Source organism: Anguilla rostrata, chromosome 10, assembly GCF_018555375.3.
Source record: "Anguilla rostrata isolate EN2019 chromosome 10, ASM1855537v3, whole genome shotgun sequence".
NCBI lineage: Eukaryota > Metazoa > Chordata > Actinopteri > Anguilliformes > Anguillidae > Anguilla > Anguilla rostrata.
In genome coordinates, this window is record NC_057942.1 from 624,397 (window position 1) to 638,811 (window position 14,415).

At 49.9% G+C, this 14,415-nt stretch overlaps 1 protein-coding gene across 1 annotated transcript; it reads right to left on the reverse strand.

The window, feature by feature from the left end:
- Positions 1-402: 402 nt before the first annotated feature.
- Positions 403-14,097, reverse strand: ppm1f (protein phosphatase, Mg2+/Mn2+ dependent, 1F). Its single transcript, XM_064353271.1, has 8 exons — positions 13,884-14,097; positions 12,836-13,121; positions 8,853-8,965; positions 7,028-7,230; positions 5,916-6,104; positions 4,016-4,159; positions 3,629-3,722; positions 403-3,268 (listed from the first exon to the last, which is right to left on the reverse strand). The coding sequence occupies exons 2-8, from the start codon at positions 13,006-13,008 to the stop codon at positions 2,931-2,933; spliced, it is 1,254 nt and encodes a 417-aa protein (XP_064209341.1). The 5' UTR covers positions 13,009-13,121; positions 13,884-14,097; the 3' UTR covers positions 403-2,930.
- Positions 14,098-14,415: the final 318 nt, after the last annotated feature.

A 14,415-nucleotide genomic window follows, 5' to 3' on the forward strand; every position in this document is an offset into this window, starting at 1 on the left:
GTTAAACACACGGCTGTTCTGGCTCCTGTCACAGAGGTAAAGCGCTCAGTCTGAACACAGTGCTGTTCACACACTGTGCTCACCTGTGCTCACCTGTGCTGTGTGCAGAGACACACCTGTGCTGTATATATTTTTCATACGCATTTACTACAGCCTGAACACATTCAGTCACAAGGGAGATGTCATTTATGTGTTTGTGTTCACATGAGTGTGTGTGTGTATGAACAGAAGGGTGCGCACACACACACACACACACACATACATACATGCACACACGCACGCGTGAACACACACATGCGCACACGCATGCACACACACACACAAAGGAGTTTTCCATGTCTTTAATTTCTTTAATCCTGTTTTTCATCACACCGTAGTACAAAAAAAGAAAGCAAATTAGAATCATTTATCTTGAGCATTTAATTACAGATTACAGCAGATCCCACAGTAATCCAGAGGCATGTAATACTGCACAGTTATGACCATTTCAATCAAATTAAACCTAAAAAACAGACACATTATGACAAGACGGATTATCAGTTATGGTTTAATACAGATTTACACAATACATTATGGTTTTGGCAAGGAGAACGGCAGTGTCCAAGGCTGGCATTTCATTAACACTTTCACCCACCTAAAAAACAGCTGTGAGGCAGGCAGATAAATCACACAGATAAACGCTGTCTTGTGTGTGACTCCCTCACACATCACAACACCGTGGAGCCCAGCAAAGTGTGATCACAAAGCAATGATGGAAATGAAAAATGTAACACTGTAACATGTCTGTCCGGACAAGAGGTCCGACAACTCAGTCCAACGCAGTTCCAACGAAGTTCCAACCAAACCAGAGATCAGTTGGTCCTAGCCTAAACTGAGATCAGTCAGTCTCAGCCTAACCTGAGGTCAGGAGGGCTCCTAGTCCCAGTGCACACAGGTGCACTGCCCCCCCCCCCCCGAACATAATAACAAAAAAGATTCAGGATTTCCAAGGTCTCTGAAATAGAATGTTCAATATTAAGGATTTGGAATGAGGGTGACTGAAACCAATATTTAATGACTGTCGGATTGTGATATTTGGATATTTACTGTTGTTTATGAGGTGGGTTAAGGCACTTGCACGCTGGTATAAAATTACACAGTAACACAATCTGGGGCTGTTTCCAGTTACAGTAAATGCACAAGCTCAAAAAAAAGAACTGTTTCCTCCTCAGCACTACACTATCCAGAAGGAAGATTTTCATTTTCGGTCACCTAAAAACAATGAACCAGTTAATAAAGAAAGCAGCCATTATATCAACATTATGTGAGTACAAATGTAGCATGCAATCTCATTAGCACAAAAAACACACAAAAGTTTAATACTGTATAACATCCACTTGCAACAAATCCTTCCGACTGGAGCTTGAATTCTTGCAAACGTGGGCAGAAATTCTGCTGTCCTGGTTAGAAATTAATATCACTTCCCAGATTCCCTGTGTGTTTGGATGCAGGTCACAGTTGCTTAGAGAGGGAGATTCTGCAAACATGCACAATGGAAGCAGGACTGAGCCCAGAGTCTGAAGCTACACACTAACGGCTCTCCCTGACATTCAACCCAGGGTTTCTGTCTTTGAAACGTGCCCCAGCTGCACACAGATCTGGGGGCTGGTGTTTCTGTCCTTTGTTGGGGTTTGTGGTCACCTGTGAAGGTCACTGAAAGCAGGACTGAGCTGCAGAGAGGCCGGCTGATCAGCTCTCGTATTCAGTCTGGTTTCTTACACTCATCAAACAGCCCAACGTGTGGGACAGGCAGGGTGTGGAACAGGCAGTGTGTGGGACAGGCAGGGTGTGGAACAGGCTGCATGAGGGACAGGCTGTCTGATCAGGCTGCTAAGACCCTTTGCTCTTTTATGCAGTGGCTTTTTTATACTGTTTTTATTAAGGTTATTTTCTGCAATTTTCCTGTCACTGGAAGCAGCCAAACCGTTTGAACTGTGATATCAGGCACTGATATCAATCAGGAGGTGCGGTGACATCACCACCCGAACGCTTCCCGTCAGACAGGCACACGGCATTGTGGGCCGGAGATGAGTCAGGCTGTGCGCTCGACCCCTGATTAAAGCGTTTCCTGGAACAGACCCGCTGCTCCGCTGCCTGCCTGCAGAGCTCAGCGCCTGATTCTGCAGAGCAGACAGAGAGAAACCTGCAAAACAGCCAAGCTCCGCCTCTCAAAGCTGAGGTCACCAGCCCCAGTGGCTGCTGGTCCGTGCATCCATCCTTGGCCGCGGTTAGTCCAGGTGGCAGAGCGTTTGATTGGCTTACTGATGGATGGTTTAGAGTGACCCAGAAAAATGTGCAGGCCCATGGCATGCTGGGAAATGGGCTGTGGTGAAGTACAGAATCAATCCCCAGGTACACTGTGATAGAGTCAATCCCCAGCTACGCTGTAGAATCAATCCCCAGGTACACTGTGATAGAGTCAATCCCCAGCTATGCTGTAGAATCAATCCCCAGGTACACTGTGATAGAGTCAATCCCCAGCTACGCTGTAGAATCAATCCCCATTTACACAGCGGTAAAGCAGAATCAACCCCCAGTTATCCCGGACTTCTGTGGATTTAGTACATAATGTTCTGTTATGCTGAAGAAGAGAGAGATTTTTTCTCAGGTCAGTTCGGTGTGAAAACAGTAACACACCCACAATGCAAACACCAGTATGCGTACCTTACCCTTGTACAAACAAGCCCTAGAACACGCCACACCCCCCCTCCCTGCGCAAGCTGCTCTTCCAGTGACCTTCCAGGGACCAGGCAGGTTGGTGCTTAAATACCCCTCTGTGGTGCAGTCCCAGGGCAGGCTGGTGTTTAAATACCCCCTGGAAGTCTCTGAGGAACTGTAGAAAAACGTCTGTAAATAAAATCGGGGGGTGGGGGAGGGGGTCTGTCCCACACTCACTGTTCCGCTGTACTCTGGTCCGGTGTGGGGGCGGGGCCTTGGGGGGGCGTGGCCTCCTGCAGCAGCAGGGCGGGGTCTCGCAGGAACACCAGCAGCACGGTGATGTTGTCGCTGGACCCGGCACTCTTGGCGTGCCCCACCAGGTGCTGGGCCACGGGACCCCCCCGCCCCCCGCTCTCCCGCAGCCCCGCCTGCACCAGCCCCGGCACCTCGGCCAGCCGCACCGCATCGAAGAAGCCGTCGCACGCCAGCAGCACGTAGTCCTCGTCCCCGGTCAGCCGCTCGGCCGCGCAGTCCGCCTCGCTGGAGATGTACGGCTTCTGGTCAAAGTCACCTGAGGGACAGAGCAGAGCGAAGCTGTCCCAGCATGCACTGCTGCCCTGCACCCACAGCGCTGCACACCGTGACTGTGCGCTAGCTGCAGCTAAGCCTGGCTCTTACAGGCAACACCAGCGTGTCAGAAGCTAACAGACTGCACACACACACACACACACACACACACACACATTGCATACTGTTCCTACCATACACCCACACTAACACTGTTCCCAACACACACACACTGTTCCTACCAAACACACGTTGTTCCTACCACAAACACACACAGTGTTCCTGCTATTTTAAGAGCACTCCACAACAATGGCTTTATGCTGCCGTTGCTTAGCAACACCATTGTATAAGCTGTGTCACTCACCGATCGCCCTGGAAACGGCGTAAGTGCCGTTGACACGCCAGCATCCCATGAAGGCGATGCAGCCGCCCAGATCCTCGATCCTGCGCTTCTCGTCCTGTTCGGGGGGGTCAGACAGCTGTCAGGGTGGCTGTGAACAATACTAACAATACTGCCAATACTGGCGGGGTGGGGAGGGGGATCCTCTTCACTCATACTGTAGAGTCATTAGTGCACTCAGACCTGGTTTATGCCCTTAATTCTGTGACTGTACAGATAGACTCAGCAGGACAGACTGACTGCGCAGACAGACTCAGCAGGACAGACTGACTGCGCAGACAGACTCAGCCGGACAGACTGTGACTGCGCAGACAGACTCAGGAGGGGGTGTGGTCGGGCGGGGTCTCTTACCTCTCTCTCGGGTTTGTGAGGCTCCATCAGAGTGACGGGTTCTCCCTGACGAACCAGCATCACCTGGGAGTCACCCAGCCAGGCCACGTGCAGCCAATCACCAGCCAGCATGACTGCCACGCCTGTACTGCCACTGCGCAGACGCTGGAGAGACACACACACACACACGCACGCACGCACACACACACATGCACACAGACTGAGTGAGTTTTTCCTGTGTTTACACTGTAAGATAAACCCTAGAATAAGAGAGTGTATTCACCATTTACACCCAAAATCTCCTCATTAATGTCTGCCTGGCCGATGCAGCTTTCACTTTACTGCTAGTTTTACTGCCCTCTAAAGGGTTAAAGTGTTAAATGTCTCAGGTGAGGTACAGACTCAGGTGTGGTACAGTCTCAGGTGTGGTATAGACTCAGGTGTGGTACAGTCTCAGGTGTGGTATAGACTCAGGTGTGGTATAGACTCAGGTGTGTCACAGTCTCAGGTGTGGTATAGACTCAGGTGTGGTATAGTCTCAGGTGTGGTAATAGCCGCGTTTCCACCGCAGGAACTATACCCCGGAACTAGGAACCTTTTGAGGAACTCAGTGCGTTTCCACCGCAGGAACTAGGGTCTAAATTTAGTTCTGGGGGCTTTGTTTTACCCCCCAAAACGTTCCTGCTCGGGAGGTAGTACTTTCCGAAAGTACAGGAACCTTTTGGGTGGAGCTTGCAGCGCTGAACATTTCTGATTGGTCGAGTACTCGTAGCATTTGTGTTGTATTTATTTTCCGCCATTACCCGCCATGTTTGAAAATATGCAGCGGCAAACCAATTTAATTTCATAATAACTTCAAATCAAACTTATATGTTATGCGGCGCAGTAGCCTACTTTTGGTTATAGCCTGTCAACGTCTTGGAATTATAACGTGTGCTCTTCTGTTCTTTTCTTGCTTTAGTATTCGTTTTATAAAATGCTAAGCATTCGTGCTGGGACAGCATATTACGTAGGCTACCAAACATTCAAACGGATTAATTCGGTTGCTGAATATTTTCTTCCGGATTTTCTTTGTTAGCCCGTTGTAATTGACTCAAAACGTTTGATACAGTTATGTGAGGTATGCGGTAGTTCTGCATAATTAACATTGGTGATACAGTACAAGCAAACTGGAAATCACCTTCCGCACTTTTTATCCGGGTAAAATAACAGGTTAATTCTAGTAATCTTCCCTTTAGCTTTTTCAGACTGCCGTAATTTTACTCAATTTTACTGCCATTTTTCAATTCCACGAAAAGACCAGGAAGACTATGGACTCATTTATGGTGCATGGTTCGCATCTGGAGGGCACACTTCGCTGCTCGGCTAGCAGTAACTTCGAAGGAAGCAAACGGTGGCTGTACCACTACTAATTTACATTTTCACGCAAGTCCGAGTTTTCGTTCTATTCTTGTCATTTTGCGATTAGCCTATATGGAATTGACGACGAGAAAGTAATAAAACAGCAAATTGTTTACAACGTGTGCATGTTTTCTGCTGTTAATGAATGTGTTTGAGAGGATATATGAAAATCAATAAATACAAAAGTAACCATATATAGTCATTGTTGGTAACCCGTTGTATATAAGTGGAATAAACCCCTCCGGGCTGTCCCGGTTATTAGAAAATAATGTAGGCTACTTCTGTGGTAGTATGGGGTTACAGAAAAAATCATATGACAGATGGACCGACGACAACGTCAGTGGGCTAATTTGCCTAATCTTCGCGGTACTTTAGACCCCGGTGGAAACGCAGACAACCATTGGCTGAAGGAACCTTTTAGTTCCTGGTAAAGTAGTTCCTGGGACTGAAAGTTCCGGGTAATTTTGGTGGAAACGCGGCTATAGTCTCAGGTGTGGTACAGTCTCAGGGGCAGACGCACCTCTCTCTTGGCTTTCTCCCTGAACATGTCGTCCGTACGCGTGAATGCTCTCTTCAGCGCACTGGCCAGGTCGCTCTTCAGATCGTCATGGTAACCGAGGACCACGTGCAGATGAGTGGCAGCGTACGTGGCCGCGTCGACCCCGCCATGTCCGTCAAACACTGCGAAGTACCCACGATGCACCCCGTCCTGTGAGAGGGGCATAATCTAATTATATATTCAGCCAATGAGAATTGCAGAATAATGGACAACAACAAAAACTGCAAGAAAATAGGAAAGCTGATATTAAAAACTGCTTTAAAAGAACTTTGTAGAGACTTTTGAAATTTGAAGAGAACTAAATCTCGAGTTTTCTCATCTGATATCTCACAATTAAAGCACCCATTAGAGACCAGCTCAAGCAGGTTTGTCTCCCTGAAAGCAGCTTCTCTCTGTCGAGCGCTCTGACCCCTCAGAGTACAGGCAGAAGCAGGAGTGACTGCAGGGCCTACGCACAGCTAATTCATTTTGTAATCACTAATCATTTAAAAAGGCAATTAACCTATTAGCCCACAGCAGAAGAACAAAACGGAACGTTCTAGCAGGAGTGAAAGGAGTGAGAACAGAGGGGGGCAGGCTCGGTACAGGCAGCGGCGTGCACAGTGGCGTGGCGTAGCGGTGTGTGTGATGGTATAGCAGAGTGTGTGAGGAGGTGTTAGTTGCGGTGTGATGGTATAGCGGTGTGTGTGATGGTATAGCAGAGTGTGTGAGGGTATAGCGGTGTGTGTGATGGTATAGCAGAGTGTGTGAGGGTATAGCAGGGTGTGTGATGGTATAGCAGAGTGTGTGAGGGTATAGCAGAGTGTGTGAGGGTATAGCAGAGTGTGTGATGGTATAGCAGAGTGTGTGAGGGTATAGCAGAGTGTGTGTGAGGGTGTGGGTGTAGCAGAGTGTGTGTGAGGGTATAGCAGAGGGTGTGAGTGTAGCAGAGTGTGTGTGAGGGTGTGGGTGTATCAGAGTGTGTGAGGGTATAGCAGAGTGTGTGTGAGGGTGTGGGTGTAGCAGAGTGTGTGTGAGGGTGTGGGCATAGCAGGGTGCGCGGTGGTGTAGGCTTAGCGTAGCGAAGCACATACCTGCAGCCCGAAGAGCTGGTTGAATTCAGGGAGCGTCACGTGACGGTCCTCCATCTTCCTGCGCGCATTGCGGATGGCGTGGACGGAGGTCCAGAGGGGGCGGGCAGGGCCTGCCGGAGGGGCCGGGCTTCTCTTTGCCCAGGTGAACACCACCTCCCGTAGCTTATTAAAGAAAAAGCGCTGGAGAGGTTCAGACAGGAGTACTGCAGAGCCAGGAGAGGGAGGGGGGAGAGGGGGGACAGAAAAAGCCAGATGGAGGAAATTAATACCAATGTCCTGAGTTTTAAGAAGTTTTCAACTTTTAAAATCTTAGTAATGAATTTTTTTTAAATCACACATCACATCTTGACATATCCTAAACAACACCATCTGTCATAAGAATGATAGCAGCTTTGAGTGCAATTCCAGATATTGCCACTAGAGGTCAGCCACATCCTGCTGCTCAGGGCATTTCCCAGACAAAATGGCTCTGCCTTCACAGGTCGGCCATGACCACCGTCTGACACAACACGTGTCTGCAGCTGGGAAGTATCCTGGCAAACAATGAGGTTCAGGCTGAAACCTTAACCCTGTGGTCAGTCAGAAAGCCTCTGCACACTCAACTTCAGGCAGTCTGCCCAGGAAGGAACTGTCCTGGTGGTATCTATGAGTATATGTGTGTGTGTTTGTGTATATGGTCGAATGTGTGTGGGGGTGTGAGTGTGTGTGTGTGTCTGAGAGAGAGAGTATTGTGAGTATGTGTGTGTGTGTGTATATGGTTGAATGTGTGTGGGGGTGTGAGTGTGTGTGTGGGAGGTAGGGAGAGGTGAGCTACTAAGACATGTAAAAACGTGCCGTGAAGCTGCAGCTATTTTGGGTGGAGAATGTTTTCTGCTGGAGAACTGATCGGGGACGATGCTGAGCAGAGATATGCTCTGTAGCGATAGCATTAGCCATAGCACTGGCTGAGCTGTTTTCCCTGCCAGGGGGACAGCATAAGGCCTGCTTTGTTCCCCTTTAGATGTAGGTGGAGCGTGGCTAATGGGGCCCTCAGTTAGCCAGCTAATCATGCTAATGAGCTCCTGCCCTAAACAGAGTGGCCTGGTTATTCAGCTAATCATGCTAACGAGCTCCTGCTCTAAACAGAGTGGCCTGGTTACCCAGCTAATCATGCTAACGAGCTCCTGCTCTAAACAGAGTGGCCTGGTACCAGCATCATGCTAACGAGCGTCTAACAGAGCGCTGGATACTGCAATATGCTACGAGCTCCTGTTCTAAACATACTGTACCCATAACATGCTAATACCTGCCTAAGAGGCCTGGTTACCCAGCTAATTCATACTGCCTAACGAGCCTGTCCAGCTAAGCAATAGCTCTGCCTAAAAGAGTGGCCTGGTTACCACTACGTGCTAATACCTGCAACGGTATGTCAGCATGCTAATTAGCTCCTGCTCTAAACAGAGTGGCCTGGTTACCCAGCTAATCGTGCTAATTAGCTCCTGCTCTAAACAGAGTGGCTGTTACAGCTATCGGCATGCCTCCTAAGATGTGTACCCAGCAGATGCTCTGCTTAAACAGCTGTAAAGCCTGCTGAGGGCTGAAACCCGTTTGCCATCAAAATGAAACCATCAGGTATGGAAACCGTGTGACAGGAAGTACAGCCACCCAGAAAGTTGGAAAGCTGGAAAGTTCTGTTCTTTAGCGCTGGCATGAATAGTCTGAGTAAAGTTTAACGCATTACCATAGCATGGCGTGTGCAGTGCTAAAACCGGCTGAAAATGTGTTTGATCACCGTTTGTGATTATGAGCGGGGCGGGGCATAGTGGGGCGGGGTGGGAGCACTCACACAAGCTGTCCTGCTCAGAGTCCGTGGGGAGATGGTAGGGGGTGAGGTCACTCTTTAGGAGCTCCACCAGTGCAGCATGGGACAGGGCCGAGCTCAGGAGGGGCGGGGCATTCCTGCAAGATTTTATCACCCTATGACATCACATCACCTCATGACATCATAACATCACATAGCATCATCACAACATCCTGGGCTTGATGGGTGGGGAGTTTGGGCTTGAGGGGCAGGGAGTTTGACTTTGAGGGGTGGGGCGTTTCTGTACAGAACTCCAGCTCTCTGGAGTCTGTGGGGTACAGGTATGTGAGGAAGGTGTGTTGTACCTGTTTTAGCATGACAAGACTTGCCCAGACAACCTGAGTAAAATACCAAATAGACCAGTCTCCTCTGGAGATTAAAACTGCTTTCATTTCAAATTCCACAAAAATTCAGGAAGCCACGTTCATGGCTTCTAAAACTGATGACGCTGGTGGATAAAGTTCCTCAGTGAAATCTGCAGCTGCAGCACTTCACAAAACACCCAGCCACCGCCAATAGCAATCGAATTCATTCTTTTTTTTTTTTAACAAAACATATCAGTTCAGTTCAGGGTCTGAAAATCTCTTCCTTGCTTTGAGGGCTTAGGTTGGAAAACAGAGAGGAAAGATGGAGATGATGTTGGAGATCAGGGTCAAGAGTCAAGGGTCAGGGGTCAGGGCAGGGTGGCAGTGGAGAGTGGGGTGAGCAGATGGCACACCGGGGGAACAGCTGTTCCCATTTGGGGTGACAGGGGGGTGCCTGTCAGTCAGGCCCCAGCCCCTCCCAACATGGGGGAATGTGGGCGGGGCCAGGCGGCAGAACGCAGGCCTTGTGTCTCGTTTTGGGGAGGAGAGTCTGCGCCCTCGCTTCCTCTTCAGCGCTCAGACGTCAGGCACAGTGCAACACAATTACAGCAGAGCTCTCTGCAGCCAATCAGCACACAGACCAGGGGCCTCCTCCTGTAACACACTCCATACACTGCACACGGGCTCAGCGATAATTACCGTTAATTACCGCTGCTAATTACAGCCATTACAGTGAAGTAAAACTATGCATTATAATGCAGTGGGATGATATAGGCTATGTGGATTGAGACTCTCTCCAGATTTGGGGCTCTACGGAGGGTAAGAGGAGTTATTTTTCCTGGTGAATGGAGGCCCCTCCCCCGCCGGACTGCAGCAGAGTGCTTTTCATCTCCCCCATTCCGGCTGGATTCCTGGAATTCCCTGGAGCCTCCTAAATCTGGAGCTTGAGTTACCCTGCACCCTGCAGCACCTCAGATTTACACACACACACACACACTCTCTCTCTCACATACAGACACACACACACTCTCTCTCACATACACACACACACACACACACTCTCTCTCTCTCACATACAGACACACACACACAATCTCTCTCCTGATGAGACCACACACACACTCTTCTCTCTAACATACAGACCCCACACACGACACACAAGTCTTCATCTCCACATACGCCCACACATTCCTCCTCCTACAACTGACATGAGTACACCTGCACTCTCTCACATACAGACACACACACACACACACACACTCTCTCTCTCTCACATACAGACACACACACACACTCTCACATACTGACAGGCACACACGCACTCTCTCTCTCTCTCACATACAGACACACACACACACACACACACACACACTCTCTCTCTCACATACTGACAGGCGCACACACACAAGCACAGAGCTGCGCTAAACTAAAGCGCCGGTTAGCGCAGAGCTGCGCTAAACTAAAGCGCCGGTTAGCGCAGAGCTGCGCTAAACTAAAGCGCCGGTTAGCGCAGAGCTGCGCTAAACTAAAGCGCCTGTTAGCGCAGAGCTGCGTTAAACTATAGCGCCGGTTAGCGCAGAGCTGCGCTAAACTAAAGCGCCGGTTAGCGCAGAGCTGCGCTAAACTATAGCGCCGGTTAGCGCAGAGCTGCGCTAAACTAAAGCGCCGGTTAGCGCAGAGCTGCGCTAAACTAAAGCGCCGGTTAGCGCAGAGCTGCGCTAAACTAAAGCGCCGGTTAGCGCAGAGCTGCGCTAAACTAAAGCGCCGGTTAGCGCAGAGCTGCGCTAAACTAAAGCGCCGGTTAGCGCAGAGCTGCGCTAAACTATAGCGCCGGTTAGCGCAGAGCTGCGCTAAACTAAAGCGCCGGTTAGCGCAGAGCTGCGCTAAACTATAGCGCCGGTTAGCGCAGCTATCGCGCTCCCCGGTGCGGCAGGAGGGGTGTTTCCAGGCCTGATTCCGGAGAGTTCCAAGCCGGCTGCAGCTCTCTGTTCACCGCAGCCTCTGCAGCAGCTGACAGGCTGCAGTAAACAAGCAGCCACACAAAGGCAGACCGCTAATTAGCATGATCACATGACAGGGTGGAGGCGGGGCCCCACTCCCCCCCTACTGCACAGAGAGAGAGAGAAAGAGAGAGACAGAGGAAGAGATTATGAGCGGGAGAGAGCCAGAGAGAGGGGGGGAAGAGAAGGAAAGAGGAAAGAGTCTGGGGGGAGATAGAGAGAGAATATGGTTTGCTGCTACACGGTCGCCAGCTGTTTTCTGTTTCTCACCCCGTCCCACTGACGGGATTCTGCTCGACCACGTTTTTAATGCGGTGACCGTAGGCCCACCGCCAACAGAGAGACCCGCCCCTGCCCTGGAGAGCCAAGGCTGGCTGTGGGCGAGGGACAGGAAGCTGGCCTTCAGGGACTTCCTGTCGGCAGTCCAGCGGAACGGCAGCAGGAGAGGCGAGCCAGATAAGAGCTGAGCTATGCAGCTCGTTAGCCGTGGTGCTAACGATGGCCAGGGGCAGCTTGCTGATGCGCCCGTTTCCCTAGCCTGGGGTTTGGAATGAGCTATCCCACAAGCCCCGGCAGAATTCCATCTGCCTTCAGGTTTGACGTCCGTACTGCACGCCGGGGAGAAAGCGGAAACGGGCTGTGAAAAGCAGGAAGCTGAGAACAATAGAGGCTGCCCAGACAGGAAGTCAGACCTTACTGACAGACCGCTCTGCAAACCTGCTTCCCTGAGTGCCACGAAAGAACGGAAAACTCAGACTCATGCAACACAGAAACCTCCCAACACCACACTGGCCGAGCTGTAACAGCAAATATCCTTCTGTGGCACTGAACCGCGACCTGTACCGCCATTTCAGTGCGGCTGACACAGATAAGGCTGCTGGTTATTCATTTTCAGAGCAGGAATTTGCAGAATGTCGGGGACATTAAAACACTGCCACAGACTGATACACTCCCTGTTCGCTGTGAAAACAAACCGGCAGGCTGGCGTGGAAATGCTTCAGACCCTCAGACACACTCCTACCTCCCGAAACACCCTGGCCTAATGTCAGCAGCACAGTCACGGTCTAACCATCAGCACACTGCAGACACCTCAGAACCAGAGAACTGTAAAGTCCTTTAGGCATTTCTCAGATAACTGATTTGAGATGCCTTGGCCGTGATCTGACATGCTGGTCTTTGAAAAGCCATATAACAGCACAGACTGTACATTTCTCTTAAAGCTACCTGTACGTCTCAAATACACACTGGTATGTACAGGGGAGACTGTTAGATATACTTTCGGTTGCTGCATTCATTGAGAACAGCAGCAAACACGAGTTTCTGTAAAATGAGGCAGAACTCTGGAACTGCTTTAGGTAAGCAGGAGATGCTGTGGAGTGAAAAGGATGTTACACAGGCCACAGGCATGCCAGGACCCAGCTGTGGAAGTGACATCAGCCACGTGAAATTTAACATTTCAGCTCTATTTCCTGTGCCAGTTCAGGTGCACAAATTAATGAAAGAAGTCAGGAATTCAGTGGTATGAAAAATGTGTTTTCCTTCCCGGAGAAAGGGAGAGCTGTGCGCATTTTAAGCCAAGTGTCAGAACTGCACTGGAGGTTTTGTCTGAAAAGCAACAAACAGGCTGAACCCACAGGCCAAGATCACCCAAAGCCCCACCCACCTCGCGGCCAGCAGTCGGAGCGCCAGGTCCAGGCTCTCCCCCCGGACCTCGTCTGGGCTAACCCTGCCGCTGAGCGGGCTGAGGGGCAGGGGGTCGTCTGGCCCCAGCGGTTCCGGAAACTCCTTCACAAACTCGTCCAAGAAGCGTCGGGCATCCGCTGCCTCCGCGCCCATCCCGTCTGATGTTCACCGCGACTCACGGCCGCTCTCATCCACGCCGAGCGCGAGTTCCGTCCCGTGCCTCCGCACTTCCTCGCTCGGCGAAGTCCCCCGCGTGAGTCCGAAGCCTGTGATTGCAGCGCGAGATCCGAAAGACGTGCGTTTCAGTAAAAGCCTCGGGGCCTCAGGGGTGCTGGCTTTGGCTTTAAAACAAACCCGCTCCCTCAAGCCAAGATTAGGAACCTGTTTGCTAGTATGTTTCATATTGCAGAACTGTACTGTCAACTTTTAAATGCATTGCTAGATTTCGTACGCAGGTACTAAAAACGCGATGTTCCTTGTCTGGAAAAGCAACAGTCCACCGGAGACTTAACAGTACACAGGTAAAACGTACACACAATGTGGCATCTTTTTAGCAAACTAAAAGGATATCCCTTAACTGTCTGAACACATGCTTTACTCACGCAGAGAAACAGTCTCTGTTGTTCTTCCAGCTGCAAAATACAAGTTACCCTGGCAACTGTACTGCCGCCAGACAGCACATGCACACGCGTGGAAAATGACAGGCATAACCATCTGATGCCATTTCATGTGCATTGAAAAGCACATCTAATACGCCGCGTGAGCGAGGTTATTATACACAGACACGGGACAGACACAACAATGGAAGGTATTGCTTGAGCAACAGTAGCTATCGCTGTCTTTGATGGTTCAACCGCTTGGCTTTCCTCTACAGTAAGGCCACAGCGTGTGCGTAACTTCAAATACTTTTTTGTTTCACCGTAAACAGCTATGAATTCAAACCCAGTGTAAAATGTTCTAAATATCTGTACAAGACTAAGTCTCGGCTGGATATTGACATGTGATTTTATGATAGATGCATGTCTTACCTTCACGTGCCTGTCCGTTGCAAACCTCCACTCCTTCACCAGTGAAATATACAATGTTTCTCGTCCCAAGACTCGCACGCCCTCCTGTCGCTTCTCGGGACCTCAGCCTAGCTTTCTTCCACGGAAGTCTAGCTACTGTAGCGACGTGAAAATACTGACACGGTCCGTTCCTCAGAGTCAAATAATGTCTACTACAGTGCGCATGCTCAGTAGTGAAAGCTACGCTCGCTCACATTTTCATTGCTGCGCCCTCTGGCGGACGTAATCGACAGGACGAGGAAATTGTTATTACACTCGCAACCGGCAGATGGCGTGGACGACAATATTGCCCCATTATGTTCGGTTTGACTGTCTGAACAGTGGTAGAAAAGAAATAAGGATTTAATTTAATAATTATATTTATACATTTCCATATGGCACAAGGCAGTGTCCACAGAAACTAATTAAACGCGGGGGCAAATTTGGGAACAAATATTAGTCTTTAATGTATGTGACGGTGTTCAATGTAGCACATTGATAGTAGCTTATGGGG

Excerpts from the sequence above, each read along its gene's own strand:
- ppm1f (XM_064353271.1), bottom strand. The coding sequence starts at position 13,008 with ATGGGCGCGGAGGCAGCGGATGCCCGACGCTTCTTGGACGAGTTTGTG. Across the intron at positions 4,160-5,915 it reads GGGAGAAAGCCAAGAGAGAG|CGTCTGCGCAGTGGCAGTAC; the intron begins GTGCGTCTGCCC and ends GTGTCTCTCCAG. Across the intron at positions 3,723-4,015 it reads CTCACAAACCCGAGAGAGAG|GACGAGAAGCGCAGGATCGA; the intron begins GTAAGAGACCCC and ends CCCCCCGAACAG.